Genomic DNA, 25,454 nt, shown 5'->3' with positions numbered 1-25,454 from the left:
CGATGCCGGGATAACGATGCTCGGATAACGATGCCGGGATAACGATGCCGGGATAACGATGCTGGGATAACGATGCTGGGATAATGATGTCGGGATAACGATGCCGGGATAACGATGCTGGGATAACGATGCTGGGATAACGATGTTGGGATAACGCTGCCGGGATAACGCTGCTCGGCTCCGCTCCCGCTCCAGCGCTCCCACGGTAACGGCGCCGCTGCCGTTCCCGTTCCCGTTCCCGTTGTTCCCGTTCCCTCCGCTCCGCCCCGGGGCGGGGGCGGGCGCAGGTGCCCGCAGGTGCGCGCACGGGGCCGGGCCGTTGAGCGGGAGGGGCGGGGCCCGTGCCCGGTGCTCGGGGCCCGTTCGGGGCCGAATCCTGCGCCATGGCCGGGGCCCGCTGGGCGCTGCTGGCGCTGAGCCTGGCGGCCGCAGCCGGGACCGGGACCGGGACCGCCGGGGAGCGGCTCCACGTCTGCAAGGAGGTACCGGTACCGCGGGGGGGGCTACAGGGTGCGGGGGGTCCGTATAGGGGGTGTGGGGGTCTCTATAACGGGTGTGGGGTCCCCTATAGGGTGCGGGGGGGGTCTCTATAACGGGTGTGGGGTCCCCTATAGGGTGGGGTCTCTATAACGGCTGTGGGGTCCCCTATAGGTGCGGGGGGGTCTCTTAACGGCTGTGGGGTCCCCTATAGGGTGTGTGGGGTCTCTATAACGGGTGTAGGGTCCCCTATAGGGTGTGTGGGGTCTCTATAACGGGTGTAGGGTCCCCTATAGGGTGTGTGGGGTCTCTATAACGGGTGTAGGGTCCCCTATAGGGTGCGGGGGGTCTCTATAACGGCTGTGGGGTCCCCTATAGGGTGCGGGGGGGTGTCTAATGGCTGTGGGGTCCCCTATAGGGTGTGTGGGGTCTCTATAACGGGTGTGTGGGGTCTCTATAATGGGTGTGGGGTCCCCTATAGGATGCGAGGGGGTCCCTATAGGGTGCGGGGGATCTCTATCATGGGTGTGTGGTCCCCTATAGGGTGCGGGAGGTCCATATAGGGTGTGTGGGGTCTCTATAATGGGTTTGGGGTCCCCGATAGGGTGTGTGGGGTCCCTATAGGGGGTGTGTGTGTATCTATAATGGATGTGGGGTCCCCTGTATGGTGTGTGGGGTCCCATATATGGGGTATGGGGTCCCTATAGGGGGTGTGTGTGTATCTATAACGGGTGTGGGGTCCCCTATAGTGTGTGTATCTCTCTCTATAATGGGTGTAGGGTCCCTATAGGCTGTGTGTGTGTATCTATAACAGGTATGGGGTCCCCTATACCGGGGGGGGGTGTCTCTATAATGTTTGTGGGTGTCCCTATATTACGGGGGGGCTGCTCCTGTGGCGTGGGGGAGTCCCTATAGTGTGGAGTTCTGTGTAGTGTGTGCGGTCCTTATAGCAGGGGAGGTCGTTACAGCATTGGGGGTTCCCTATAGTGTGACAGCATCCCTATAGCATGGAGGGGTCCCCTATAGTGTCTGTGTGGGTTCCTATAGTGTGTGTGTGGGGTCCTTATAGTGGGGGTGGCTCCACCCTCGCCTAGAAGGGGATCCCATGGAGGGGCTGTCACCCATAGGGGATGTATGGACCGGGCTGTGCTGCTTGTAAAGAGAAGGGGGATGCTGCAAAGGGTCCCCTATAGCGATGGGATGGATAAGGGGGGGGTGTCTGTGATGCTGGGAGTGATCCAGGGGGGTCCCTATGGCCACCAGGTCCATGCTGTCCCCACATCCCAGTTGGATTCTGACACTGGGGAGACATCGTAGTGCCCCCAAACCCCAATGGGGAGGAAGTGGGTGTCACCCATGTCCCATGGGCTGGTTCCATGCTGGCCCAATGGGGACAGATTGCCCTGTGAGGGGAAAGGGGGGGGGCTCTGCTCACCCCATGGGGTCCCCCCCCCCATATGCCCCGCGGCTGCTTTCATCTGGGTCTGTGATCCGGTTTTCCACCTGTGTTTGTTCCAGAGCCCGGAGCTGGGAACAATGGGATGGGGCTGGCTCCCGGCCCAGGGAAACACCCCCATGGGGGGGAATTGTGTCCCTTGTCCCCATCCCTCTCTGGGGACAGCCCCAACCCGCACCCCCCTGGGGGTGAATTGGGTCAAAAGGTTGGGATTTAAGGGAAATTCGCTGCTTTTGTACCAGGGGGGAGTTTGGGAAGAGGGGAACGAGCTCCTTCTTCCCATTGGAATCCATCCGGAGCCAGCGCTGCTCCTGCACCCATGGGGGTCCCGGTGCTGGTGGCACCAAGCTCTGTGTCCCCAGCCCAGGCTGGGGGCCCCCTTGATGCTGCCACAGCGCCAGAGCCAGCGGCATTGGCCTTCACTGGGATCAATGGCTCCGGTTGGATTCGGCTCCTTGGCCTGGAGCCAGTCCCAGCCCAGAAGGTCACAGTGCCCCGGCTCTGATCCTGCCGGCGGCACCGCAGTGGTGCTGCCACCCAAGGGTCCTTGCAATGAAGGGTGTTCCCGATGGAGGGCACTTCTGATGGAGGGTGCGCCCACCAAAGAATGCACCCAATGGAGGGTGCTCAGGTGGAGGGTATTCCCAATGGAGGGTGTTCCTGATGGATGGTGCTCCTGATGGAGGATGCTCCTGATGAAGGGTGCTCCCAATGGGGGGTACTCCCAGTGGTGATGCTCCCAATGGATGGTGCGCCCACCAAAGGGTCCTTCCTATGGAGGGTGGTCTCAATGAAGGATGCTCCCAATGGAGGGTGCTCCCAATGCAGAGTGCTCCCAGTGAAGGATGCTCCCAATAGAGGGTGCTCCCAATGAAGGATGCTCCCAATGAAGGATGCTCCCAATAGAGGGTGCTCCCAATGAAGGATGCTCCCAATGAAGGATGCTCCCAATGCAGGGTGCTCCCAATGCAGGATGCTCCCAATGCAGGATGCTCCCAATGGAGGGTGCTCCCAATGCAGGGTGCTCCCAATGAAGGATGCTCCCAATAGAGGGTGCTCCCAATGCAGGGTGCTTCCAATGAAAGATGCTCCCAATAGAGGGTTCTCCCAATAAAAGATGCTCCCAATGGAGGGTGCTCCCAATGCAGGGTGCTCCCAATTAAGGATGCTCCCAATGCAGGGTGCTCCTGATGAAGGGTGCTCCCAATGGGGGGTACTCCCAGTGGCAGTGCTCCCAATGGATGGTGCTCCCACCAAAGGGTCCTTCCTATGGAGGGTGGTCTCAATGAAGGATGCTCCCAATGGAGGGTGCTCCCAATGCAGGGTGCTTCCAATTAAGGATGCTCCCAATGCAGGGTGCTCCCAATGGAGGGTGCTCCCAATGCAGGGTGCTCCCAATTAAGGATGCTCCCAATGCAGGGTGCTCCCAATGAAAGATGCTCCCAATAGAGGGTTCTCCCAATAAAAGATGCTCCCAATGGAGGGTGCTCCCAATGGAGGGTGCTCCCAATGGAGGGTGCTCCCAATGCAGGGTGCTCCCAATGCAGGGTGCTTCCAGTGAAAGATGCTCCCAATGCAGGGTGCTCCCAATGAAGGATGCTCCCAATAGAGGGTGCTCCCAATGCAGGGTGCTTCCAATTAAGGGTCATCCCAATGAAGGATGCTCCCAGTAAAGGATGCTCCCAGTAAAGTATGCTCCCAATGAAGGATGCTCCCAATGCAGGGTGCTCCCAGTAAAGGCTGCTCCCAACGGAGGCTGCTCCCAGTGCAGGGTGCTCCCACCAACGGGCTCTCCTTGGAGGGAGGGGGTGTGTTCCCGTGCACCCCGCAGTGCCCCGGGGCCGCAGCTCCCCGTGTGTCTCCTCTCCCGCAGTCCGAGTACCACTACGAGTACACGGCGTGTGACAGCGCGGGCTCGCGGTGGCGGGTGGCGGTGCCGCACACACCGGGGCTCTGCACCGGGCTGCCAGACCCCGTCAGGGGCACCGAGTGCTGTAAGGCCGGGATGGGCGGGAGGAGCAGTGTTTGGGGAGGGGGGGGTGAATCCGCATTGGGGTGACCCCTGTGCCCCCCATGCAGCGTTCTCATGCAGGGCGGGTGAGTTCCTGGACATGAAGGCGCAGCGGTGCCGGCCCTGCGCCGAGGGCACCTACTCCTTGGGTACCGGGGTCCGCTTTGATGAGTGGGATGAGGTGCCCCACGGCTTCGCCAGCGTCGCCACCAGCCTGGACAGTGATGATGGCTTTGGGGATGCGGTGGAGAACTGCACGGGGTGAGTGCCGGTGGCAGAGGTGGGGATGGGGATGGGCACGGCATCAGTGGGGCTGGAGGGGGGGCACAGCATCAATGGGGCTGGAAGGGGATCACAGCATCAGTGGGGCTGGGAATGGTCACAGCAGCAGCAGGGCTGGAAGGAGGACACAGCATCAGTAGGGCTGGAAGGGGGTAACAGCATCAGGAGGGCTGGAGTGGGGGGACAGCATCAGTAGGGCTGGGAGTGGTCATGGCATCAATGGGGCTGGAAGGGGGTCACAGCACCAGTGGGGCTGGGAATGCTCACAGCAGCAGTGGGGCTGAAGGGGGGACACAGCATCAACAGGGCTGGGAATGGTCAGAGCATCAGTAGGGCTGGGAATGGTCATGGCATCAGTAGGGCTGGAGGGGGGTCACAGCATCAACAGGGTTGGAGGGGGTTACAGCATCAATGGGGCTGGAAGGGGGTCACAGCATCAGTAGGGATGGAAGGGGGTCACAGCATTAACAGGGATGGAAGGGGGTCACAGCATCAATGGGGCTGGAAGGGGGTCACAGCATCAATGGGGCTGGGAATGCTCACAGCAGCAGCAGGGCTGGAGGGGGGACACAGCATCATTAGGGCTGGGAATGGTCACAGCATCAACAGGGCTGGAAGGGGGTCACAGCATCAGTAGGGCTGGAAAGGACTCTGGAGATCCTCTGGTCCAGCTCCTCCAGAGGAGGAGTTTCCCCCCTATGGGGTGCTGCTGGGGGCTCATCTGCCCTGGCACAATGGTGACGGTGCAGCAGCGAGCAGGATGGGTGCTGTGCCCCCTCTATGCATGGACAGCACCCCATTTCCTGCTCCCCCACCCTCCCTCCATCACTGTCCCCTGGGGGATGATGCTGGCAGGGACCCTATGGGTGGTGGGACCCCCAGCCCTATGGGACACCCACACCCTCACAGAGGGAGCACCCATGGGTGTCCCCACAACCTTTACCTTCCACCATGGGGCACCCACAGCACCCAACCCTCCTCGGAGGGAGCATCCCCATACCTTTGTGCCATGAACCGGCACCGCACTGGTGCCGGCACCATCCAACCCTCCCGGTACCGGTGGCTCCGGTGCTGCTGCGGTGTTTATGCAACTTGCAAATGTAACCTACTTCCAGCAGCGCTTCCATTATCCATCCAGCAGCTCCAGTGCGGGATCCTTCCTCCTCCTCCTCCTCCTCCTCCTCTTCCTCCTCCCCATTGCCCATCACAGTGTTAATGTCCCCCAGGGACACATCCCCCATGCCCAACGCCACCCCCCTGCCCCATTGGCACCATCCCCACCAGCACGGGGTCCATGCTGGTGATGGGGATGTGTCCCCCAACCCCAGCTCCACGTGGGTGCCGCTGGGGGACTACGTGGCCTCCAACACGGATGAGTGCACGGCCACGCTCATGTACGCCGTCAACCTCAAGCAGTCGGGGACCGTGTCCTTCGAGTACCTGTACCCCGACAGCAGCATCGTCTTCGAGTTCTTTGTAGGTGATGGGGGCAAAGGGGGGGGCAATGGGGGTGTCCCTGGGGGCAATGGAAACAATGGGGGTGTCCCTTGGGGCAATGGGGGTGTCCCTGGAGGCAATGGGGGTGTCCTTGGGGGCATTGGGGGTGTCTCTGGGTGCAACGGTGGTGTCCCTGGGGCAATGGGGGTGTCCCTGGGACAATGGGGGTGTCCCTGGGGGCAATGGGGGTGTCCCTGGGGGCAATGGGGGTGTCCCTGGGGGCAATGGGGGTGTCCCTGGGGACAATGGGGGTGTCCCTGGGGGCAATGGGGGTGTCCCTGGGGGCAATGGGGGTGTCCCTGGGACAATGGGGGTGTCCCTGGGGGCAATGGGGGTGTCCCTGGGGGCATTGGGGGTGTCCCTGGGACAATGGGGGTGTCCCTGGGGGCAATGGGGGTGTCCCTGGGACAATGGGGGTGTCCCTGGAGGCAATGGGGGTGTCCCTGGGGTCAATGGGGTGTCCCTGGGCACATGGGGATCCCTGCACCACTCCTGTAGGTGCAGAACGACCAGTGCCAGGCCACGGTGGAGGAGTCGCGGTGGATGCGGACAACGGAGAAGGGTTGGGAATTCCATAGCGTGAGTGATGAGCATGGGGGGAGTGACACGGGGAGGGTGAGAGGTGACGGGGGGGGGGTCCCTCATTGCACCCCCTCTCAGGTCCTTTGTCCATCCCCTGTGAAGAAGATGCCCCATGAGGGTGGGTGCTGGCAGAGCGGGGTTAAACCCTCAACCCCCCCACCCATGGGTGCTGACACCCCCCCCCCCCATCACCCCTCTCCATGCAGGTGGAGCTGAGCCGCGGGAACAACGTCCTCTTCTGGCGCACCACGGCCTTCTCCGTGTGGTCCAAGGTGCCCAAGCCGGTGCTGGTGAGGAACATCGGCATCACCGGTAGGTGCAGGCTGCAAGGATGGATGATGGATGGATGATGGATGGATGGATGGATGATGGATGGATGATGGATGGATGGATGGATGATGGATGGATGATGGATGGATGGATGGAGGATGGATGGATGGTGGAGGGAGGGAGGGATGGATGGAGGATGGATGGATGATGGATGGATGGATGGTGGAGGGAGGGAGGGATGGATGGAGGATGGATGGATGATGGATGGATGGATGATGGATGGATGAATGGATGGATGGATGGATGATGGATGGATGGATGATGGATGGATGATGGATGGATGGATGGAGGATGGATGGATGGTGGAGGGAGGGAGGGATGGATGGATGGATGATGGATGGATGATGGATGGATGGATGGATGGATGGAGGATGGATGGATGATGGATGGATGGATGATGGATGGATGAATGGATGGATGGATGGATGATGGATGGATGGATGATGGATGGATGATGGATGGATGGATGGAGGATGGATGATGGATGGATGGATGGAGGATGGATGGATGGTGGAGGGAGGGAGGGATGGATGGATGGATGATGGATGGATGATGGATGATGGATGGATGGATGATGGATGGATGGTGGAGGGAGGGAGGGATGGATGGAGGATGGATGGATGGTGGAGGGAGGGAGGGATGGATGGATGGATGATGGATGGATGGATGGATGGAGGATGGATGGATGGATGGATGGATGGATGATGGAGGGAGGGAGGGAGGGATGTCTGGATAAATGATGTCTGGATGGATGATGTCTGGATGGATGATGTCTGGATGGATGATGTCTGGATGGATGATGGAGGGAGGGATGGAGGGAGGGAGGGAGGGATAAATGATGGATGGATGGATGATGGATGGATGCATGCATGGATGATGGATGATGGATGGATGGATGAATGGATGATGGAGGGAGGGAGGGAGGGAGGGAGAGAGGGATGGATGGATAAATGATGGATGGATGATGGATGGATAGAGGGATGGATGGATGGATGCAGCGGGGGTGTCCCCATCGCCCCCATCACCCCCTGCACTGATCCCCATCCCATGCCAGGGGTTGCCTTCACCTCCGAGTGCTTCCCCTGCAAACCGGGCACCTTCGCGTCCACCGCCGGCTCCTCCTCCTGCCAGCCCTGCCCGGCCGACTCCTCCTCGGCCAAAGGGGCCACCTCCTGCCAGCCCTGCGAGCCCGGCACCTACGCGGGTGAGCGGGGACACGGCCCCCATCCCCTAAACCCCATCCCCACCCCGCGGTGACGGAGGGGACCGCGGTGGGGGTACCACGGACACGCGGGTGATGGGAGCATCCCCACAGAGCCCGGCTCAGCCTCCTGCAAGCCGCGGCCGCCCTGCACGGACAAGGATTACTTCTACACTCACAGTGCGTGCGATGAGCACGGGGAGGTACGGAAGGAAAGAGGGGGGGAACCGCTCCGTGTGCCCCCCCCCGGCCCCGCTCAGCCCCCGGCCCCCCGCTCTGCAGACGCAGTTGATGTTCAAATGGGCCGAGCCCAAGGTGTGCAGCGAGGAGCTCCCGCAGGCGGCCAAGCTGCCCCCATCGGGGGGCCGGACCCGATGCCCCCCCTGCAACCCCGGCTTCGCTGCCACCAACGGCTCCGCCTGCCAGCCCTGTCCCATGGGATCCTACTCCAACGGCTCCGGTACCGCTGCCGCCAATGGGGCACCCCGGGTTCTGCCCCCGTGCTGGGTCCTTGGGGTCCCAGTGTCAGCTCTGTTGGCCCACAAGGGGTGACCTGAGGGTGTCGGGGGGGTGGTGGGCTCCATCCCATTGCTGGATTGTCCCTTCCTATGGCTCCAGCAAGGGCATCGCTGTCATTGTCCCCAAGGGGTAACCTGAGGGTGTCAGGGGGTGTCAAGAGGTTGGTGGGCTCCATCCTATTGCTGGGTTGTTCCCCCCTATGGCTCCAGCAAGGGCATCGCTGTCATTGTCCCCAAGGGATGACCTGAGGGTGTCAGGGGTTGGTGGGCTCCATCCCACTGCTGGATTGTCCCCTCCTGTCCCTATGGCTCCAGCAAGGGCATCACTGTCATTGTCCCCAAGGGGTGCCTGTGGGTGTCAAGAGGTTGGTGGGTTCCATCCCATTGCTGGGTTGTCCCTTCCTATGGCTCCAGAAAGGGCACTGCTGTCATTGTCCCCAAGGGGTACCTGTGGGTGTTGGGGGGTTGGTGGGCTCCATCCCACTGCTGGATTGCCCCTTCCTATGGCTCCAGCAAGGGCACTGCTGTCATTGTCCCCAAGGGATGACCTGAGGGTGTCAGGGGGTGTCAAGAGGTTGGTGGGCTCCATCCTGTTGTTGGATTGTCCCTTCCTATGGCTCCAGCAAGGGCATCGCTGTCATTGTCCCCAAGGGGTGACTTGAGGGTGTCGGGGGGTTGGTGGGCTCCATCCCACTGCTGGGTTGTCCCCTCCTGTCCCTATGGCTCCAGAAAGGGCATCTCTGTCATTGTCCCCAAGGGGTGACCTGAGGGTGTCAAGAGGTTGGTGGGCTCCATCCCACTGCTGGATTGTCCCTTCCTATGGCTCCAGCAAGGGCATCACTGTCATTGTCCCCAAGGGGTGACGTGGGTGCCTGTGGGTGTCAGGGGGTTGGTGGGCTCCATCCCATTGCTGGGTTGTCCCTTCAGAAAGGGCATCGCTGTCATGTTGGGCTCCAGAATGGGCATCGCTGTCATTGTCCCCAAGGGATGACCTGTGTGCCAGACTTGCCAGTGGGTTGGTGGGTGCCACCCCAGTGCTGGGATGTCCCCTCCTGTCCCCATGGCTCCATTAAGAACATCACTCTCATCACCTCATCCCCAAGGGGTGCCCAGAGCTCTTGGGTTCGGTTGGTGGTTCCCATCAAGACATCACCATCATTGTCCCCAATGGGTATCAGGGGGTGGTGGTGTCTGTTGGGTACCACCACAGCTCCGTGCTGTCCCCCCCATCCCCAGGCTGCCTGAGCTGCCCCGCGGGCACGGAGCCGGTGCTGGGGCTGGAGTACAAGTGGTGGAACGTGCTGCCCCCCAACATGGAGACCACGGTGCTCAGCGGCATCAACTTCGAGTACAAGGGGATAGCAGGTAGGACCCGAGCACCCCTGGGTGCTGTGCCCTGCATTGGGGACCCCATTGAGCCCCCTCCGTGTCCCTGCAGGCTGGGAGGTGGCCGGGGATTACATCTACACAGCGGCCGGAGCCTCCGACAACGACTTCATGATCCTCACGTTGGTGGTGCCGGGCTTCAGGTGAGGGGGGCACCAGCACCCAGAGAGGGATGGGGGGGATGCAGCCCCATGGGTCCCAACGCTGCTGTCCACAGCCCCCCGAGCCCGGTGCTGGAGGACACAGAGAGCAAGGAGGTGGCCAGGATCACCTTCGTCTTTGAGACCATCTGCACCGTCAACTGCGAGCTCTACTTCATGGTGGTGAGAGATGGGACCTGTGTGTTGGGGGGGGCACACACATTGGGGTGTATAGAGGGGGGTCCCCACCATTGCTCCATCCACACACAAGGGCATCAACTCCCACACCAACACCCCGGTGGAGACGTGGACAGGCCCACGGGGGAAGCAGTCCTACACCTACGTGGTGGAGAAGAACGCGAGCATGAGCTTCACATGGGCTTTCCAGCGCACCCCATACCATGAAGAGGTGAGGAATGGGGTGTCCCCCCCCCACCATCCCCATCCCCATTGGGTGCTATGGGTGACGGGTGCTGTCCCTGCCAGGGCCGGCGCTACACCAGCGACGTGGCCAAGCTCTACTCCATCAACGTCACCAATGTCCTCGGTGGGGTGGCCTCCTTCTGCCGGCGCTGCGCCCCCGAGGCCGAGGGCTCCTGCGCCCCGTGCCCCCCCGGGCACGTCATGGACCATGGAGCGGGCGCCTGCCGGCCCTGCCCGCCCGGCACCTACCTGCGGGGTCACCCCGCCGATGGGCTCCCCGCCTGCCACCCCTGCGGGCCCGGCACGTACAGCAACCAGGTACCCGGCTCTGTGTGCCTGGGGGGGGCATGGGGACTGGGTTAATGCGATGGGGTCCATGGGGAGATGTCAATGGGGTTGGGGTCCATGGGGTTTGGGTCCATGGGGTGATGTCCATAGGATTTGGGTCCATGGGGTTTGGGTCCATGGGCTGATGTCAATGGGGTGATGATGTCCATGGGTGATGATGTCCATGGGTGATGCCCATGGGGTTTGGGTCCATGGGGTTTGGGTCCATGGGGTGATGTGTATGGGGTGATGTCCATGGGGTTTAGGTCCATGGGATTTGGGTCTATGGGGTGATGTCAGTGGGGTGATGATGTCCAAGGGTGGTGATGTCCATGGGATGATGATGTCCATGGGTGATGTCCATGGGTGATGATGTCCATGGGTGATGATGTCAATGGGGTGATGATGTCCATGAGGCTTGGGTCCATGGCTGATGTCCATGGGGTGATGGTGTCCATAGGGTGATGGTGTCCATAGGGTGATGATGTCCGTGGGTGATGATGTCCATGGGATGATGTACATGGGGTTTGGGTCCATAGGATTTGGGTCCATGGGGTGATGTCCATGGGGTGATGATGTCCATGGGTGATGATGTCCATGGGTGATGATGTCCATGGGGAGATGGTGTCCATGGGTGATGATGTCCATGGGTGATGATGTCCATGGGGTGATTATGTCCATGGGTGATGTCCATGGGGTGATGATGTCCATGGGGTTTGGGTCCATGGGGTGATGTCAATGGGGTGATGATGTCAATGGGGTGATGATGTCCATGGGGTTATGATGTCCATGGGTGATGGTGTCCATGGGTGATGGTGTCCATGGGTGATGATGTCCATGGGATGATGTCCATGGGGTGATGATGTCCATGGGGTGATGATATCCATGGGGTGGTGATGTCCATGGGTGATGTCCATGGGGTGATGATGTCCATGGGGTGATGATATCCATGGGGTGGTGATGTCCATGGGGTGATGTCCATGGGGTGATGATGTCCATGGGGTTTGGGTCCATGGGGTGATGTCAATGGGGTGATGTCAATGGGGTGATGTCAATGGGGTGATGGTGTCCATGGGTGGGTTCCCCCCTCCCCGCCCATCCCCTGGGGTGTCCCCGGGCGGCGCCCTGCAGGGGGCGCTGTTCCCGGTACCCCCCCCCCGCTGACGCTCTGCGCAGCTGCGCTCTCTCTGCTTCAACAACTGCTCGGCGGCGCTGCCGCTGCGGGGCCGGCTCCTCCGGTTCGAGTTCCCCAGCATGGCGGCGCCCGCCGCGCTCAGCACCGGCCCGGCCTTCACCCCCCGCGGGCGGCGCTACCGGCACCACTTCCGGGTCAGCCTCTGCGGGCCGCAGGTGCGGGGAGCACGTGTGCGGGAGAGAGAGATCACGTGGGGGAGAGAGAGATCACGTGGGGGAGAGAGAGATCACGTGGGGGGGAGAGAGATCACGTGTGTGTGAGAAAGGGAGCACGTGGGGGAGAGAACATATGTGTGTGTGCGTGAACATACGTGTGTGAGAGAGAACATACGTGTGTGAGAACATACACGTGTGTGCATGAGCATACGCGTGTGAGAGAGAGCATACATGTGCGTGAGAACATACATGTGTGTGAGAACATGTGTGTGTGCGTGAGCATACATGTGTGTGTGAACATATATATGTGTGAGAGAACATACATGTGTGTGAGAACATACGTGTGTGCGTGAACATACGTGTGTGAGAACATATGTGTGTGTGCGTGAACATATATGTGTGTGAGAGAACATACATGTGTGTGCATGAGCATACATTGTGTGTGCGTGAACATACATGTGTGTGCATGAACATGTGTGTGTGAACATACGTGTGTGAGAGAGAACGTGTATGTGAGAGAACATACATTGTGTGTGAGAGAACGTGTGTATATGTGAGAGCATACGTATGTGGGTGAACATACATGTGTGCATGAACACGTGTGTTAACCTGTGTGTGTACACACATGCACTCATACATGCACACATGCTCATAGTCACTGATGCAAATACTGAGTCATACAAGCACACACACATGCAGCTACATGCAGGGTCATACAAGCACACAAGCACACACATGCACACATGTACACACACACATGTTCACATGCACATTCATACATACACATGTATGTTCTCTCTCACACACGTATGTTCACACACATGTATGTTCATACACACACGTATGTTCACACACATGTATGTTCATGCACACATGTATGTTCACACACATATGTTCACACACACACACGTATGTTCACACACGTATGCTCATGCATGCACACACATGTTCACACGCACACACATGTATGTTCATGCACAAGCACATGTATGTTCACACACACATATCCTCATGCATGCACACACATGTTCACACACACGTATGTTCACACACAAGCACACGTATGTTCACACACATGTATGTTCACGCACACACATGTATGTTCACGCCCCCACGGCCATGCCCCTGTGTGTGCTGCCCGCAGGGCCGGAAGGCGGCCGCCTGCAGTGACAATGTGACGGAGGCGCGGCTGCGCGTGGTCACGGGTTACGTGTGCCAGGCCACGCTCGTGCCCCCCGACCGCCCCCGCCACCAGGGCCCCATCTCCTCACAGCCAATCAGCCTCGGGGACCGCATCCTGGGTGAGCCCCGGGACCCATCCCCATTGACCCCATCCCCAGGGACCCATCCCCATCCCCAGGCACCCCCCATCCCCATCAACCTCATCCCCAGGGACCCATCCCCATCCCCATTGACCCCATCCCCAGGGACCCCATCCCCAGGGACCCCCATCCCCAGGGACCCCCATCCCCATCAACCCCATCCCCAGGGACCCATCCCCATTGACCCCATCCCCAGGGACCCCCCATCCCCAGGGACCCCAATCTCCATCCCCAGGGACCCCATCCTCATTCTCAGGGACCCCCATCCCCAGAGATCCCCATCCCCAGGGACCCATCCCCATCGACCCCATCCCCAGGGCCCCCATTCCCAGGGACCCCCATTCCCATCAACACCATCCCCATCGACCCCATTCCCAGGGACCCCCATTCCCATCAACACCATCCCCATCGACCCCATTCCCAGGGACCCCCATCCCCATTGACACCATCCCCATCGACCCCATCCCCAGGGACCCCAATCTCCATCCCCAGGGACCCCATCCCCAGGGAGCCCCCATTCCCATCCCCAGGCACCCCTCAGTGCCATGGGGTCCCCCCCCAGCCCTATGAGACCCCCATATCCCTGCCCCCCTGTCCCACAGGGGTCACCACCAGCTCCACCCTGGACGGCATCACCTCCCCTCCGGAGCTCTTCCCACTGGGACACCCCGACCTGCCCGACATCATCTTCTTCTACCGGTGCGTGCCCCCCCCCTGCGCCCCCCACTGCATCCCCTCAGTGCCCCCCATTGACCCCCATGTCCATCCATGCAGGTCCAATGATGTGACACAGCCGTGCAGCTCCGGCCGCGCCACCGCCATCCGCCTGCGCTGTGACCCATTGCTCCCCAGCCCCGGCACCCTCAGCGTGCCCAGGTGGGTGCTTGGGGGCCCCCATGCGGTGCTGCCTGTGCCGTGCCCCCCATCCCTGTGTTGGTGCCTCCCCAAGTGACCCCCCCATGGTTTTATGTGTGTCCCCCCTGCAGTAAATGCCCCGAGGGCACCTGTGACGGCTGCACCTTCCACTTCCTGTGGGTGACGGGCGAAGGGTGCCCCCGCTGCTCCTCCAGCCACTATCGCCCCATTGTCAGCGCTTGCCTTGGTGGCGTCCAGGTATGACCGCGACCAGGGTGTGACCATGACTGTGGTGTGACCATGATGATGGTGTGACCATGACCATGGTGTGACCATGACCATGGTGTGACTGCAGCCATGGTGTGACCATGACCATGGTGTGACTGCAGCCATGGTGTGACCATGACCATGGTGTGACCATGAACACAGTGTGACCGCAACCATGGTGTAACCATGATGATGGTGTGACCATGACCATGGTGACCATGACCATGGTGTGACTGCAGCCATAGTGTGACCATGACCATGGTGTGACCATGAACACAGTGTGACCACAACCATGGTGTAACCATGATGATGGTGTGACCATGACCATGGTGTAACCATGACTGTGGTGTGACCATGATGATGGCGTGACAGCAACCATGGTGTGACCGCGACCATGGTGTGACCATGACCATGGTGTGACTGCGACCATGGTGTAACCATGACCATGGTGTGACCAGGAACACAGTGTGACCACAACCATGGTGTAACCATGATGATGGTGTGACCATGACCATGGGGCAACCATGACTGTGGTGTGACCTTGATGATGGCGTGACAGCAACCATGGTGTGACCATGCCCATGGCGTGACCGTGATCGTGGTGTGACTGCAGCCATAGTGTGACCATGACTATGGTGTGACCATGAACACAGTGTGACCACAACCATGGTGTAACCATGATGATGGTGTGACCATGACCATGGGGCAACCATGACTGTGGTGTGACCATGATGATGGCGTGACAGCAACCATGGTGTGACCATGACCATGGCGTGACCATGATCGTGGTGTGACTGCAGCCATAGTGTGACCATGACTATGGTGTGACCATGAACACAGTGTGACCGCAACCATGGTGTAACCATGATGATGGTGTAGCCATGACCATGGTGCAACCATGACTGTGGTGTGACCATGACCGTGGTGCAACCATGATGATGGTGTGACCACAACGATGGTATGACCATGACCATGGTGTAACCAGAACCATGGTGCAGCTGCAACCGTGGTGTGATCACGCCTATGGTGTAACCACAACCGTGGTGTGACCACGACCATGGTGTAACCAGAACCATGGTGTAACCACGACTGTAGTATAACCATGACCATGGTGTGACTGTGACCATGGTGTAACCACGACCATAGTGTAATCATGACCATGGTGTGACCACAACCATGGTATAACCATGACCATGATGTGACCATGACCATGGTGTTACCACAACTATGGTGTTACCCCAACCATAGTGTAACCATGACTGTGGTGTAACCACGACCATGATATAGCCACAACCATGGTGTGACCACCACCATCGTATGACCACAACCATGGTGTGACCGTGACCATGGTGTGACCATGACTATCGTGCGACCACAAGCATGGTGTAAGCACAACCACTGTGTGCCCACAACCATGGTGTAACCACAACCATAGTGTAACCATGACTATGGTGTAACCACGAGCATGGCGTGACCACGACCATGGCGTGACCATGACGATGGTGTAACCATGACCATAGTGTAACCATAACCATGGTGTGACCACGACCATCGTGCGACCACAAGCATGGTGTAAGCACAACCACTGTGTGCCCACAACCATGATGTAACCATGACCATAACCATGATGTAACCATGACCATGGCGTGACCACAACCATGCTGTGCCCACACCCACCAGAGCCACCCCACTGCCATTCCCAATGGCATCACCCCCAACCCCTCCATTGCTCCCCCTGCAGAGAACCACGTACGTGTGGCGGGAGCCGCGGCTGTGCCGGGGCGGTCGGAGCCTGCCCCCACCAACGGTGCGGCCGTGCCGGAGCGCCGATTTCTGGCTCAAGGTGGGGATCTCCGCGGGCACCGGCGCCGCCGCGCTCTTGGCCGCCCTCGCCGCCTACTTCTGGAAGAAGAACCAAAAGTGAGCGGTGCCCATGGGATGGGGCAGGGTTGGGGGGGGGGGAATGGGGATCACCATGAACCGGGTGCCGGCCCCCGGTGCACCCATAGGTTGGAGTACAAGTACTCGAGGCTGGTGATGAACGCGGCGGCCAAGGAGAGCGAGCTGCCGGCGCCGGACACGTGCGCCATCATGGAGGGGGAGGACGCGGAGGACGATCTGCTTTTTGCCACCAAAAAGTCCCTTTTTGGCAAAATCAAGTCCTTCACCTCTAAGGTCCCCCCCCCAGCGTGGTACAGCCTCACCCGGTGCCGCGCTCACCGCGGTGCTGCTGATGCCCATCCCCGCAGAGGCTGCCGGACGGCTTCGACTCGGTGCCGCTGAAGACATCGTCCGGTGGCAGCGCCATGGAGCTGTGATGGGCACGGGGGTCCCCATCCCAGTGTCCCCCTCTGCCCCCCCCCCCCCCCCCCCCCCCCCCCCAAACCGTGGCCTTAGGGACCTGCTCCCGTCCGTGCGTCCCCCCCTCGGCAAGCACCAAACGGTGCCAAATAAACACAGGCGTGGGCTTTGTAGGATGGCTCCGGGTGCTCTGTGGGCACCGGGACATGGAGGGGGACGGGGATGGGACTGGGATCCGGTGCAGGCAGCACCAGGGTGCTGGTGGAGGGGAATGATGGGGGCCATGGGGTGCTATGGTGGTGCTATGGTGATGCTGTGGTGATGCTACGGGGTGCTATGGGGTGCTATGGGGGTGCTATGGTGGTGCTATGGGGTGCTGTGGTGGTGCTATGGGGTGCTATGGTGATGCTATGGTGGTGCTATTGTGGTGCTATGGTGATGCCATGGCGTGCCATGGGGTGCTATGGTGGTGCCATGACGTACTATGGTGGTGCTATGGTGGTGCTATGGGGTGCTGAGGGGTGCCATGGAGTGCTATGGTGGTGCTATGGGGTGCTGTGGTAATGGCATGGGGTGCTGACGGGTGCCATGGGGTGCCATAGTTTGTTATGGTGGTGCTATGGCGTGCCATGCGGTTCCATGGGGCTCCATTGAGTGCAATCACTGCTATCACTGTAGGTGATGTAGGGTGACATAAGGATCCATGCTTTGCTATGGGGCTCTATAGGGTGCTATGGAGCTCCATGGGGTGCTATGGGGCTCTATGTAATGCTATGGGGCTCTATGGGATGCTATGGGGCTCTATGGGATGCTATGGGGCTCTATAGGGTGCTATGGAGCTCCATGGGGTGCTATGGGGCTCTATGGGATGCTATGGGGCTCTATGGGATGCTATGGGGCTGTATAGGGTGCTATGGAGCTCCATGGGGTGCTATGGGGCTCTATGGGATGCCGCTCTTATCCCCCAGGCGCCCCGCGGGTGCTCCCGCGCCGTGCTCCGCCGCTCCGCCAGGGGGCGCGCCAAGCCCCGCCCACTCTCTCTCCCTCCGCCCACCTCAGCCCCGCCTCCTGCGTCAGCGCGCACGTTGCGCGGGGGGCGCAGGCGCAGCGCGGGGGTTGCGCGGGGTGCGGGAGCCGCCATCATGGTGCTGGACCTGGACCTGTTCCGCGCGGACAAGGGCGGGGACCCGGCCCTGGTGCGGGACTCGCAGCGGCGCCGCTTCAAGGACCCCGCGCTCGTGGACGCGCTCCTGCGCGCGGACGGCGCCTGGCGCAGCTGTGCGTGATGGGGGAGGGGCGGCCCCGGGGGTTGGGGGGGGGGGGGTGAGGTTCCCATGGGGGATCCCGCATCCCCGCATCCCCATTGCACGTGGAGCCGCTGCGGGATCCATTCCCACCGGGATCCGGTCCCACCGGGATCCGGTCCTACAGGGATCCGGTCCTACCGGGCTGATGCAATCCCGGTGCGGGATCGTGCCCGGTGATGCTGCAGAGGGCGGGGGGGGTCACCGCATCACCGGGGTTGGGGGGGTCTTAGGGGGAGCGACTGCGGCTCCTGGTCCCCTCCTTGAGCACCCGGACCCCATGGATGCACCCAGACCCCATGGATGCAGCCAGACCCCATGGATGCACCCAGACCCCATGGATGCAGCCAGACCCAATGGGTGTACCCAGACCCTATGGGTGTACCCAGACCCAATGGATGCACCCAGACCCCGTGGATGCACCCAGACCCCATAGATGTACCCAGACCCAATGGGTGTACCCAAACCCCATAGATGTACCCAGACCCCATGGATGCACCCAGACCCCATAGATGTACCCAGACCCCATGGGTGCACCCAGACCCAATGGGTGTAACCAAACCCCATAGATGCACCCAGACCCCATGGATGCACCCAGACCCAATGGGTGTACCCAGACCCCATACATGCACCCGGACCCCATGGATGCACCCAGACCCATAGATGCACCCAGACCCAATGGGCGTACCCAGACCCCATGGATGCACCCATACCGAATGGGTGCACCCAGACCCCATGGATGCACCCAGACCCCAAGTGTGCACCCAGACCCCATGGCTCTGGCTGTGCGCAGTGGCCCCAGCCAGGTTGTGGCCTTCAGAGCAGTGCTTTCAAATGAGACCCTTGTGTGACACCCACTGCACCCCACAGCATCAACCCCTGCCGTGTCCTTCCCGCATCCCTGGAGCCGGAGGGGGATCCCAGCCCCATTCCCACTCCGGTGGCTCCTTCCCCTCTTGGTTTGCAGGCCGGTTCCGCGCCGATAACCTCAACAAGCTCAAGAACCTGTGCAGCAAAACCATCGGGGACAAGATGAAGGTGAGGCCGGAGGGGCTGCCCCTGCCCGCGGGCATCCCCGCAGCGATGCTCGGCCCCTTGGAGCTGCATCCTCACACCCTGCGCTTCCCCTGCAGAGGAAGGAGCCGGTGGGGACGGACGAGTCCGTGCCCGAGGGAGCGCAGAACCTGGAGGAGCTCACGGCCGAGGTGCTGGGGGTGAGTGTGAGACCCCCCCCTGTTCCCTGCCCCATGGCACCGGGGGATGCGTTGAGCCCCCTGGCAGCAGCATCCCCATCACATCCCAGTAGGGACCGGTTCCGTGCCTGTCCTTAGAGCCCTGTGCTGCTCCAGTGCGTCCCCTGCCCCGCTGTGCTTCCCTCCCTCCCTCCCTTCCCAGTGTGGGGCTGCCATGGGAGCGCCGCACCCCATGTTCAGAGCCCTGCTTGGGTCCGTTCCTTGTCCCCCTGGGTCCCATTGGCTGCACATGGGGTTTGGAGCTGGGATGAGCAGGGATGAGCAGGGATGAGCAGGGATGGGCAGGGATGAGCAGGGATGAGCAGGGATGGGCAGGGATGAGCAGGGATGAGCAGGGATGTGCAGGGATGCGCAGGGATGCGCAGGGATGAGCAGGGATGAGCAGGGATGGGCAGGGATGAGCAGGGATGAGCAGGGATGAGCTGGGATGCGCAGGGATGAGCAGGGATGAGCAGGGATGAGCAGGGATGCGCAGGGATGAGCAGGGATGAGCAGGGATGAGCAGGGATGAGCAGGGATGCGCAGGGATGAGCAGGGATGAGCAGGGATGAGCAGGGATGCGCAGGGATGAGCAGGGATGCGCAGGGATGTGCATGGATGTGGCTGCAGCCCCATTCCCCCCCCCCTGTGCCCCCCAGGCCCTGCAGGTCTCCCAGATCAAGCAGATCCGGCTCCTCATCGACGACGCCATCCTCAAGTGCGACGCCGAGCGCCTGAGGCTGGAGGCCGAGAGGTTCGAGAGCCTCCGGGAGATCGGGAACCTCCTGCACCCCTCGGTGCCCATCAGCAACGATGAGGTGAGGGCTGGGGCTGGGGCTGGGGCTGGGACTGGGACTGGGACTGGGACTGGGACCGGAGCAGGGCAGGGACAGGGACTGGGACTGGGACTGGGACTGGGACAGGGACTGGGACTGGGACCGGAGCAGGGGCAGGGACTGGGACTGGGACTGGAGCAGGGATAGGGACAGGGACTGGGAATGGAACTGGAGCAGGGGCAGGGACTGGAGCAGGAACAGGGATTGGGACTGGAGCAGGGACTGGGACTGGGACTGGGACTGGGACTGGGACCGGAGCAGGGATAGGAGCTGGGACAAGGACTGGGACTGGAGCAGGGATAGGGACAGGGACTGGGACTGGAACTGGAGCAGGAACAGGGACAGGAACTGGGACTGGGACTGGAGCAGGGACAGGGACTGGGATTGGGACTGGGACTGGGACCGGAGCAGGGATAGGGACAGGGACTGGAACTGGAGCAGGAACAGGGACAGAGACCAGAGCAGGAGCAGGGACAAGGAGCAGGAGCAGGGACAGGAGCAGGAGCAGGAACAAGGATCCGGCTGTGCTGGTTCATGAGAGCCAGACAAGCGCTGGCAAGCCGGCCCTGTCTGTGGGGCGGGTGAATGGGATCTGCATGAGAAGGCAGCGTTATCCCGCGGGGAGCAGACAAAGAGCAGCTCAGGCAGCGCTGGACACGGCCATTGTTGGGGGAATCCATGGGAAACGGGGGGGCTGGGATCTCCCTGTGCTGCCTTCATTCATCCATCCCTAGGGAATGCTGTGCTGGGGCACACAACTGGGCCAGGCCGGGTGCCAAGGGGCTGCCTAAGGAGGGAGCTGGGATTGCACTATGGGATCCCACAGTGGGCATCAAAGTGATGGGGGCTGCCCCCATCCTGTTCTTTCCCATCTCCATTTAGGATATGGACAACAAAGTGGAGCGGGTGTGGGGCGACTGCAGCTGCAGGAAGAAGTATTCCCATGTGGATCTGGTGGTGATGGTGGATGGCTACGAGGGCGAGAAGGGCGCTGTTGTGGCCGGCAGCCGGGGCTACTTCCTTAAGGTGGGATCCCAAACCCCCCCCCTGGATGGGATGGAAGTGATGGAGACAACGGCGGTGCCCATTGCTTTGAGCCTCTGCATCCACAGCAGCATCCCTGCACCGTTATCCCTTTATCCCTATTGAGGTGGCTCCGTTCCCTCGGTCCCCAGGGTCCCCTGGTGTTCCTGGAGCAGGCGCTCATCCAGTACGCGCTGCAGAGCCTGCGGGCCAAGGGGTACACGCCGGTCTACACCCCCTTCTTCATGCGCAAGGAGGTGATGCAGGAGGTGGCCCAGCTCAGCCAGTTCGACGAGGAGCTCTACAAGGTGAGGCCTCCGGCGCCCGACGCCGCTCCAGGGCTTCCCCATGGAGCCAAGCTGCTTCCAGACGGCTGGAATCTGACTGCCTGCCAGCCAGCGCTGCAGCAGCGCCCTTCCCTTGTGCTCCCTGTGCATCCCTGATCCCCAGGGTCCGTCCTTACCGTGGAACCCCAGTCTCCAGGGTCCATGTTCCCTGGATCCCCTATTCTGGGGGAGCATCTCCACTTGGGGTCCCTCTTTCCCTGGACCTCTATACACAGCACCCATCTTCCTTTGGTATCCGTATTTCTGGGGTCCCTCTTCCTCTGCACCCCGTATCTCCAGGGCCCATCTTCCCTGGATCCCATATTTGGGGGAGCATCTCCACCTGGGGTCCCTCTTTCCCTGGACCCTCTATACCCAGGGTCCATCTTCCTTTGGAATCCCTATTTCTGGGGTCCCTGTTCCTCTGCACCCCATATCTCCAGCATCCATCTTCCCTGGATCCTGTATTCTGGGGGAGCATCTCCACCTGGGGTCCCTCTTTCCCTGGACCCTCTATACCCAGGGTCCATCTTCCTTTGGAATCCCTATTTCCGGGGTCCCTGTTTCTCTGCACCCCATATCTCCAGGGTCCGTGTTCCCTGGACCCTGTATTCTGGGGGAGCATCTCCACTTGGGGTCTCTCTTTCCCTGGACCCTCTATATCCAGGGACCATCTTTCTTTGGATACTGTATCGCTGGGGTCCATCTTCCTTTGGAATCTCTATTTCCGGGGTCCCTCTTCCTCTGCACCCCACATCTCCAGGGCCCATCTTCCCTGGATCCCATATTTGGGGGAGCATCTCCACCTGGGGTCCCTCTTTCCCTGGACCCTCTATACCCAGGGCCCATCTTCCTTTGGAATCCCTGTTTCTGGGGCCCCTCTTTCTATGCACCCTGTATCTCCGGGGCCTGTGTTCCCTGGATCCCATATTTGGGGGAGCATCTCCACTCGGGGTCCCTCTTTCCCTGGACCCTTATCCCATTTCCGGGGTCCCTCTTTCTCTGCACCCCATATCTCCAGGATCCATCTTCCCTGGAATCCCCTGTCTGGTATCCCCTTCATATTTATGGTGTCACCCCATATTTATGGTGTCACCTTCATGGTCTCACCCCATATTTACGGCTCCATCTTCCTCTGGACCCCCTATCCTTAGGATCCCCCCATCACATCGTGATGCCAAGGGCTCTGCCGGTCCCCATCCCCACCCCGCAGCATCCCTGCATCCCCACCCCGCAGCATCCCTGCATCCCCCCACAAGGCATCCCAAGGAGCTTGAGGACGGGATCCACGTTATCCCCCATGCAGGTGATCGGCAAAGGCAGCGAGAGGGCCGAGGACAGCTCCATCGACGAGAAGTACCTGATCGCCACGTCGGAGCAGCCCATTGCCGCGCTGCACCGCGACGAGTGGCTGCGCCCCGAGGACCTGCCCCTCAAGTACGCGGGGCTCTCGACGTGCTTCCGACAGGAGGTGGGCTCCCACGGCCGCGACACCCGCGGCATCTTCCGTGTGCACCAGTTCGAGAAGGTGAGCGGCGTTCCCAGTATGGGGAATGGGGAATGGGGATGCTCCCAGTGCCAAAATGGGGCCATCCCCTTCCTTTTTGGTTCTCCCTGCTTAGATCGAGCAGTTCGTCTACGCCTCCCCCCGTGATAACAAGTCCTGGGAGCTGTTTGAGGAGATGATGGCCACGGCGGAGGAGTTCTACCAGTCCCTGGGCATCCCTTACCACGTCGTCAACATCGTTTCGGGTATGGGATGGGGATTCCTCACCATGGGACACCAGCATCACCTCCCAAGCCGTGTCCTGCTTCCCACCTCCGCTCTGCTTGGGCTCAAGGGCAATGGGGCGGCCCCAGTGGGGAGAGGTTTGCTCTGGCTCCAGGCATTGCTGCCCCTTCCCAAGGGATGTGCAGAGTGGAAGCTGATCCCATCGGGGACACACTGGTACCCTCCATCCCCAAGGCTTGGTGCTGGGGTATGGGGGGATGAGGAGCAGAAACCCCCCCCATTCTGCCCCATCCCTGTCTCCTCCCAGGCTCCCTGAACCACGCTGCCAGCAAGAAGCTGGACCTGGAAGCCTGGTTCCCAGGATCCGGAGCCTTCCGGGAGCTCGTGTCCTGCTCCAACTGCACCGATTACCAAGCGCGGCGCCTGCGCATCCGCTACGGGCAGACCAAGAAGATGATGGACAAGGTGAGCCCGAGTTTGGGGGGTTCCTGCTCCTCTTCCTCCATCCCCCCCCATCCCGGTGTCACCATGGCCCTGCCGTAGGTGGAGTTCGTGCACATGCTCAACGCCACCATGTGTGCCACCACCCGCACCATCTGCGCCATCCTGGAGAACCACCAGACCCACGAGGGCATCCGCATCCCGGACAAGCTCCGCGACTTCATGCCCCCAGGTACCCCTAATCCATCCCACAGCATCCTGCCTGCCCCCCCCTATCCCTCCCATCCTGCTCCCCCAATGCCTTCCCCCCCTTTATCTCTGTGCCCCCCCAGACCTGCGGGAGCTGATCCCCTTCGTGAGGCCGGCGCCCATTGAGCAGGAGCAATCCAAGAAGCAGAAGAAGCAGCAGGAGGGGGGCAAGAAGCGCTCCGGGGGGGGGACGGACCCCGTGTTGGAGGAGCAGATGCAGAACATGGGGGTCAACAGCGTCTGATGGGGGTGTCCCCCCCCCTCCAACCCCATGGCACCTTCACCTGAATCCCTTCACCTTCAGCCTGGGACTGATGCTGCTGGGGCTCCGTTTGTGTGGTCCCCCCCTGCCGCGCGGGGTTGGGGACCCCCCCCCCCTTTCCTATGTGTGCCCCCCCCATCCCTGGGGCCAGCACTGGCTTCTCCATCCGTGCAATAAAGCTGGGAATTGCTGAGCTGCTGCATTGGGGGCAAGAGAAGGGATTTGGGGGGGGGGTCCCCATTACACCCCTCTATGGGGGAGCGGGTTCTGGCACCCCCCATATGCCCCCCCCTCCGGGTTGGGCCCTGGCAGGCGCCGGTGCTGGGAGAGGCTCGGCTGCGTCACCGGGTGCCGGGGGGGGGTCCCTGAACCCCAACACCCGTCAGACCCGTTCCACAGCCCCAACCCACGCGCTCGGCAGCCACAGCACCCCGGGGTGCCCGGCGCCTCCCAGTGCGTCCCAGTGCATCCCAGTGCTGGTGCAATGGGGACTGGGGGGGTGCTGGTTATGGGTCGTCACTGTCTGCAGCAGGGGTGTGGGTGTTGTGGGTGCTCTGGGTGTGCCCACCGTGGGCATGGTTCACACATGTGCTCTGTGTGTGCCCATGTGTGTGGTCCATGCGTGTGGTGTGTGCCAGGTGTGTGCTGTGTGTGCATAGCGTGTCTCCCATGTGTATGGTTCACGTGTGCATGCATGCATGTTCTTTGTGTGTGCATAGCATGTGCCTCCCGTGTGTGTGCAAAGTATATGCGTGCATGTGGTTGTATGTGCGTAGTGTGTGCCTCTCGTGTGTGTGCAGTTCACATGTGTGCAAAGTGCATGCGTGCACCTTGTTTGTGTGTGCGTAGCGTGTGTCTTCCGTGTGCGCAGTCCATGTGTGTGCTGTGTGCCAGGCATGTGCTCTGTATGTATAGCATGTGCCTCCTATATGTGGGGTTCACATGTGTGTGCATGCGTGCACCATGTTTGTGTGTTCATAGCGTGTGCCTCCTGTATGTGGGGGGTTTACATGTATGTGCATGCGTGCACCTTGTGTGTGCCTAGCGTGTGCCTCCCCAGTGCGCAGTCCATGTGTGTGGTTGTGTGCTCCCCCCATGTGTGCAGCCCACCCGTGCTCTGTGTGCTTCACATGTGCCCCCATGGGCACGCTCCACACGTGTGTGCTCTGCGTGTGCAGGATGCGTGCTACCCACACGTGCTCTGCGTGTGCAGCATTGCATGGTCACAGCCCGGGGATGCGCGCGCCCTGCCTGTGCCTATGTGCAAGGTGTCCATGTGTGCTGTACACACATGTGCTCCGTGTGTGCTCCCTGTGTGCTCCCT

General features: G+C 60.9%; 2 protein-coding genes across 3 annotated transcripts; both read left to right on the top strand.

The window, feature by feature from the left end:
* Nucleotides 1–319: 319 nt before the first annotated feature.
* Nucleotides 320–16,764, top strand: LOC133211626 (endosome/lysosome-associated apoptosis and autophagy regulator 1-like). Of its 2 annotated transcripts, none has more exons than XM_061352163.1 (22): nucleotides 320–482; nucleotides 3,807–3,927; nucleotides 4,013–4,205; nucleotides 5,555–5,702; nucleotides 6,222–6,302; nucleotides 6,512–6,617; nucleotides 7,690–7,839; nucleotides 7,951–8,039; nucleotides 8,119–8,296; nucleotides 9,591–9,719; nucleotides 9,793–9,883; nucleotides 9,958–10,063; nucleotides 10,152–10,289; nucleotides 10,367–10,621; nucleotides 11,807–11,980; nucleotides 13,125–13,281; nucleotides 13,905–14,001; nucleotides 14,077–14,178; nucleotides 14,289–14,415; nucleotides 16,166–16,344; nucleotides 16,434–16,599; nucleotides 16,674–16,764. In XM_061352163.1, the coding sequence occupies exons 1-22, from the start codon at nucleotides 384–386 to the stop codon at nucleotides 16,740–16,742; spliced, it is 2,955 nt and encodes a 984-aa protein (XP_061208147.1). In that variant the 5' UTR covers nucleotides 320–383; the 3' UTR covers nucleotides 16,743–16,764. The 2 variants fall into 2 exon arrangements, with proteins under 2 accessions (XP_061208147.1, XP_061208148.1); XM_061352164.1 differs by having other exon boundaries at nucleotides 16,710–16,759.
* Nucleotides 16,765–17,802: 1,038 nt separating this feature from the next.
* On the top strand, nucleotides 17,803–24,124 carry LOC133211625 (serine--tRNA ligase, cytoplasmic). The gene is made up of 11 exons (XM_061352162.1): nucleotides 17,803–18,003; nucleotides 18,997–19,067; nucleotides 19,163–19,243; nucleotides 19,921–20,079; nucleotides 20,980–21,123; nucleotides 21,273–21,428; nucleotides 22,753–22,974; nucleotides 23,069–23,198; nucleotides 23,486–23,643; nucleotides 23,722–23,851; nucleotides 23,952–24,124. The coding sequence occupies exons 1-11, from the start codon at nucleotides 17,868–17,870 to the stop codon at nucleotides 24,110–24,112; spliced, it is 1,548 nt and encodes a 515-aa protein (XP_061208146.1). The 5' UTR covers nucleotides 17,803–17,867; the 3' UTR covers nucleotides 24,113–24,124.
* The last annotated feature ends 1,330 nt before the right edge of the window (nucleotides 24,125–25,454 follow it).

This window comes from Neopsephotus bourkii, unplaced genomic scaffold (assembly GCF_033783945.1).
Source record: "Neopsephotus bourkii isolate Nb327-2 ecotype Australia unplaced genomic scaffold, CSIRO-AGI_Nbou_v1 NB_626, whole genome shotgun sequence".
NCBI lineage: Eukaryota > Metazoa > Chordata > Aves > Psittaciformes > Psittacidae > Neopsephotus > Neopsephotus bourkii.
This window is presented reverse-complemented; position numbering and strand designations above follow the sequence as displayed.

Excerpts from the sequence above, each read along its gene's own strand:
- LOC133211626 (XM_061352163.1), top strand. The coding sequence starts at position 384 with ATGGCCGGGGCCCGCTGGGCGCTGCTGGCGCTGAGCCTGGCGGCCGCA. Across the intron at positions 14,179-14,288 it reads GGCACCCTCAGCGTGCCCAG|TAAATGCCCCGAGGGCACCT; the intron begins GTGGGTGCTTGG and ends TCCCCCCTGCAG. Across the intron at positions 14,416-16,165 it reads CTTGCCTTGGTGGCGTCCAG|AGAACCACGTACGTGTGGCG; the intron begins GTATGACCGCGA and ends CTCCCCCTGCAG.
- LOC133211625 (XM_061352162.1), top strand. The coding sequence starts at position 17,868 with ATGGTGCTGGACCTGGACCTGTTCCGCGCGGACAAGGGCGGGGACCCG. Across the intron at positions 19,068-19,162 it reads CCATCGGGGACAAGATGAAG|AGGAAGGAGCCGGTGGGGAC; the intron begins GTGAGGCCGGAG and ends CTTCCCCTGCAG. Across the intron at positions 21,429-22,752 it reads TCGACGAGGAGCTCTACAAG|GTGATCGGCAAAGGCAGCGA; the intron begins GTGAGGCCTCCG and ends TCCCCCATGCAG.